The sequence below is a fragment of the Mchenga conophoros genome, linkage group LG14 (assembly GCF_057382185.1).
Source record: "Mchenga conophoros isolate Kocher_MC1m ecotype Shallow Benthic linkage group LG14, M_conophoros_male_GT1.1, whole genome shotgun sequence".
In the NCBI taxonomy this organism is placed as follows: Eukaryota; Metazoa; Chordata; class Actinopteri; order Cichliformes; family Cichlidae; genus Mchenga; species Mchenga conophoros.
In genome coordinates, this window is record NC_140539.1 from 10,164,001 (window position 1) to 10,169,718 (window position 5,718).

General features: G+C 40.9%; 1 protein-coding gene across 1 annotated transcript; it reads right to left on the reverse strand.

Annotated features, from left to right (window-relative positions):
- Positions 1 to 751: 751 nt before the first annotated feature.
- On the reverse strand, positions 752 to 4,931 carry LOC146559337 (uncharacterized). Its single transcript, XM_085245116.1, has one exon. The coding sequence runs from the start codon at positions 4,811 to 4,813 to the stop codon at positions 1,370 to 1,372; it is 3,444 nt and encodes a 1,147-aa protein (XP_085101242.1). The 5' UTR covers positions 4,814 to 4,931; the 3' UTR covers positions 752 to 1,369.
- Between the last annotated feature and the right edge of the window lie 787 nt (positions 4,932 to 5,718).

Below are 5,718 nucleotides of genomic sequence, written 5' to 3' on the forward strand. Positions count from 1 at the left end.
AAAAACTTGCTTGTTCAATCCAATTTGAGCCTTTGAAAATGGGGGGATTGTATGAAAAAGGCCTAACTCCTGAACGAGCATTTTCAAGGATTTCAAGCACCTGTACCTGTTCAATGTTCACTTGAAAGACCCCCTTATAAAGTACTTCTAGCTGAAATGATGAGGACAAAATCCGTGCTGCTTGTTTGTGAAAAATCTGAAAGTTGTGGCTGTATAGACAAACACAGTGAAAAATTTCTGAAGTCTCAGTGTCTCCCTGTGTGTTGATGCAGAATGTGTGCACACAGAAGACTCAGTGCCAGTTATCAATTTAGTTATTTATTTTTTGCACTGCATTAGATAACATCAAAATAGTGTTTTCAAAAATGACAATAATATTCCCAATTGTGTTATTTTTATGTTGTAATCTTTATGAAAAAACTTAAAAAACAAACAAACAAAAACAAAACACCTACCTCATAATCTTTTGAGTCTGGTATATGGCGGGGCGCTGTGGACACCCAAGTTTGTGAATGCAATAACTCAAGAACGAGACAATGTAGAATTTTTAAATTAATACCATGGTAGCATTTACTAAAAATCTCTGTAAGGTTTAAATCTCAGGGACCTTGACTTCAAGGTCAGAGCTTAACTTTTCTAAAGAAAAGAGGATTTTCCCATTTATAAAACATGTATGTCTACTAGGAGGCTAAAGGTTAGCACTATATTTAAAAAGAGTTACAAACAACAATTAGATGATGCTTAAAGCTGGTTTATTTAATAAACATCCAGTTTATTTCCAATTTGGATCAAATTATGTCTGATTGAAGGACTGATGTAATGGTAAGTTGTCCGCTGCTCCGCTTTGAATATTGGTAAGAACTTGACACAGAGATTACTTAATGGATTTTAAGCAAAATTGTGCCTTAGTTCAAGAACATATTCATCAGTTGTTTTTATGTTTTTAGGCTTTTTTTCCCTTTTCAATTTTCACAAGAATTGCTAGTTCCCCTAGAGTTTTGGCCACCTCAACAATCAAGTGATTCCCTATGAGCAAGCAATGAGCGACAGTGGGAAGGAAAAACTCCCTTCTAAAAGGAAGAAACCTTCGACAGAACCAGGCTCTTAAAGGGACAGCCATCTGTCGCGACTGGTTGGGGTGGGGGGAGTGAAAATTAAAAAAGACAAAAAAGCCAAAGTGATCATTATTGGAGCAGCTTAATTAATTCTTGCAATGTAATCTGCTGTTAATGGCTTTTTACAATCCCTGTTTGTGTTTTTGTCATTTTTGTCCGTGGTTGAAGCAATGCTGGAGATTGATTCTCTATGATCTTTCTGTTTTGAAGGCTGCTGAGAGACCACAAGGTTTGGTCCCCGTTTGCTACTCATGTCAGGGAGAACTCTCAGAGAGGCCAGAACTGAAAAAGGGGTGGTGGAGAACCTCCGAGGGTGTTATGCGCTGGTTTGGATCCAATGCTAACATCTCTTTGATTAGGCTGACAAATACATTTTGGATTTTTTCCCGGCCCCACATTATACTCAGTAGTAGTCCAAGGTCATCGAGGCACTTAAGTTTTATGGATCGAGTGTCGTTGGACTGATAATCTGTTTCATCTTGAAATTGTCTTTCGGTCTTAAATGTCCAGCGTTGTCCGTTGTAGTTGTCTTTTATGAAATAGTTATCAGTGTAAAAGCCAGAGTCTAAAACATGATCTGGTGGCTGTCCCTGGGTCTGTATGATGAATTTCAAAACATCATAATCATCTCTCCCAGGGTAGAAAGGATACCCTGTAGCAAGCTCCACAGCTACCAGCCCCAGGGACCACATGTCTATTGCTTCATTAAATAGACTACCAATCATAACCTCAGGTGCTTTATAACCAACCGTCCCCACACAGTCACCAGGAATCACTGTAGATGCGGGACATGCAACGCCAAAGTCTATAAGTTTGACTTTGATGGGACACTCATAGCGGTCCACAACCATTATGTTTCCAGGTTTGAGGTCAGCATGCACTATTCCCACAGAACCCAGGTGGGACAGGGCATTTGTGAGTTGATGTAAAATTGGCCTGATTTCGCTTATGGGGAGACCCTGGTTTTCCGGGTCCTCTATGTAGTCCCACAGGCATTGGTCAAGGAGTTCAAAATTTAAGCAGATGCGGTCACCGTCGATGAAAAAGTCGTTCCATTGAACAATGTTGCATCTATCTGCATCCAAGCCTCGCAGCTGCTCCAGGATGAAAATTTCCATTTTTGCCTGTTGCAGAATTTCAGGTTTATTTTTGTTGACTTTAATAGCAACAAATTCGTTGGTTTTTGTATTGCAACATTTGGTTACAATACCAAAGCCCCCTTCTCCAAGGAAACCCTCTACCTTGTAGTGACCTCCCAAAAAGGTCCCTTTAGATATTTCAAGATCATCTATAGAGGAGGATGTGTTGGATGATGCGTTGACGTATTCTTGTTGAGAAAATTCTTCTGAGTATTGGGAACTGCAGCTGATTTTCTGTGATTCTTCTCTTTTGCAACTAGAAGGCTGCTGAGAGACCACAAGGTTTTGTCCCCCTGTGCTACTCATGTCAGTGCAGGGAGAACTCTTAGAGAGGCCAGGATTGAAAAAGGGGTGGTGGAGAACCTCCGAGGGTGTTATGCGCTGGTTTGGATCCAATGCTAACATCTCTTTGATTAGGCTGACAAATACATTTTGGATTTTTTCCCGGCCCCACATTATACTCAGTAGTAGTCCAAGGTCATCGAGGCACTTAAGTTTTATGGATCGAGTGTCGTTGGACTGATAATCTGTTTCATCTTGAAATTGTTTTTCGGTCTTAAATGTCCAGCGTTGTCCGTTGTAGTTGTCATTTATGAAATAGTTATCAGTGTATAAGCCAGAGTCTAAAACATGATCTGGTGGCTGTCCCTGGGTCTGTATGATGAATTTCAAAACATCATAATCATTTCTCCCAGGGTAGAAAGGATACCCTGTAGCAAGCTCCACAGCTACCAGCCCCAGGGACCACATGTCTATTGCTTCATTAAATAGACTACCAATCATAACCTCAGGTGCTTCATAACCAACCGTCCCCACACAGTCACCAGGAATCACTGTAGATGCGGGACATGCAAGGCCAAAGTCTATAAGTTTGACTTTGATGGGACACTCATAGCGGTCCACAACCATTATGTTTCCAGGTTTGAGGTCAGCATGCACTATTCCCACAGAACCCAGGTGGGACAGGGCATTTGTGAGTTGATGTAAAATTGGCCTGATTTCGCTTATGGGGAGACAGTGGTTTTCCCGGTCCTCTATGTAGTCCCACAGGCATTGGTCAAGGAGTTCAAAATTTAAGCAGATGCGGTCACCGTCGATGAAAAAGTCGTTCCATTGAACAATGTTGCATCTATCTGCATCCAAGCCTCGCAGCTGCTCCAGGATGAGAATTTCCATTTTTGCCTGTTGCAGAATTTCAGGGTTTCTCTCGTTGACTTTAATAGCAACAAATTCGTTGGTTTTTGTATTGCAACATTTGGTTACAATACCAAAGCCCCCTTCTCCAAGGAAACCCTCGACCTCGTAGTGACCTCCCAAAAAGGTCCCTTTAGATATTTCAAGATCATCTATAGAGGAGGATGTGTTGGATGATGCGTTGACGTATTCTTGTTGAGAAAATTCTTCTGAGTATTGGGAACTGCAGCTGATTTTCTGTGATTCTTCTCTTTTGCAACTAGAAGGCTGCTGAGAGACCACAAGGTTTTGTCCCCCTGTGCTACTCATGTCAGTGCAGGGAGAACTCTTAGAGAGGCCAGGATTGAAAAAGGGGTGGTGGAGAACCTCCGAGGGTGTTATGCGCTGGTTTGGATCCAATGCTAACATCTCTTTGATTAGGCTGACAAATACATTTTGGATTTTTTCCCAACACCCCCATATCTTCAGTAGTTGTTCAAGGTCATCGAGGCACTTAAGTTTTATGGATCGAGTGTCCTTGGACTGACAACCTGTCTCATCTTGAAATTGTCTTTCGGTCTTAAATGTCCAGCGTTGTCCGTTGTAGTTGTCTTTTATGAAATAGTTATCAGTGTATAAGCCAGAGTCTAAAACATGATCTGGTGGCTGTCCCTGGGTCTGTATGATGAATTTCAAAACATCATAATCATTTCTCCCAGGGTAGAAAGGATACCCTGTAGCAAGCTCCACAGCTACCAGCCCCAGGGACCACATGTCTATTGCTTCATTAAATAGACTACCAATCATAACCTCAGGTGCTCTATAACCAACCGTCCCCACACAGTCACCAGGAATCACTGTAGATGCGGGACATGCAAAACCAAAGTCTGTAAGTTTGACTTTGATGGGACACTCATAGCGGTCCACAACCATTATGTTTCCAGGTTTGAGGTCAGCATGCACTATTCCCAAAGAACCCAGGTGGGACAGAGCATTTGCGAGCTGAAATAACACTGGCCTGATTTCTGTTACTGGGAGAACCCGGTTCCTCCGGTACCGCATGTACTGCCACAGGCTTTCATCGAGGAGTTCAAAATTTAAGCAGATGCGGTCACCGTCGATGAAAAAGTCGTTCCATTTAACAATGTTGCATCTATCTGCATCCAAGCCTCGCAGCTTCTCCAGTATGTAAATTTCCATTTTTGCCTGTTGCAGAATTTCAGGGTCGCTCTTGTTGACTTTAATAGCAACGACTTTGTTGGTTTTTGTATTGCAACATTTGGTTACAATACCAAAGCCCCCTTCTTCAAGGAAACCCTCGACCTTGTAGTGACCTCCCAAAAGGGTCCCTTTACATATTTCAAGATGATTTGAGGTGAAAGTCATCTTGACCGAAATGTGTTTGTTTGCTCAGTGAATTGGTGAGAACGTTTAAAAAAAATTTCAGTGACTCTGAAGAGGTTTACAAATACTTTCAAATATAGCTCTGGTCGAACGTTTGAAGGCTGCGAACAAACTGACTAAAACTTGCTGCTCCTGACCCCTATTTATAGAAAAACTTCAAAGGCTCAAAGGCATGTGCTTGTGACATCATCACATGTCCTTGTGACATCATCACATGTCCTTGTGACATCATCACTCTTCATGAATCAGATTGTCACATGACATTTTAGAATGGGGATGTTTTTTTTTAAACCGTTTTCAAATTTAACCCTCTGTGGTCCAGGGTATAATTAGCCGTTCTTGACTATTTTTGATTTTACCTCTATATTTCACCTTTAAAATATGTTTTTCTTGCCTTATTTGGCACCATTATTTTCAGCACAACCTCAAATATCTCAAAGTCAAAGTCAAAGTCAACTTTATTTGTCAATTCTGCCACATGTACAGGACATACAGAGAATAGAAATTTCGTTACTCTCAAACCCTAGATGAAATAGCAAATGAACATTTAAATATAAGAGAGTGATTAAAAAATGCAAATAAAATAATTAAAAAGTAAAAATTTAAATAAATACAATACAATTTAACAAGAAAGCTATGCAATATACAATATACAATATTCAGGTAAGGGTAAATGACATTGAGTGTAAACCAGGCAGAGTAGTGCAAATAGGCAAATAGTGCAAATGGAGATCTAGTAATATACGGTTAGAGATAGTATAACAACAAAGTCTTATGAGGTAATGGCAGTCCAATGCTCCACAAAGTGACTGGTAACTGGTGCAGGCCAGTGAGTGAGTCAGAGAGTGTGTGTGTGTGTATGTGACAGAGTTCAGTGAGACCATGGA

Excerpts from the sequence above, each read along its gene's own strand:
- LOC146559337 (XM_085245116.1), bottom strand. The coding sequence starts at position 4,813 with ATGACTTTCACCTCAAATCATCTTGAAATATGTAAAGGGACCCTTTTG.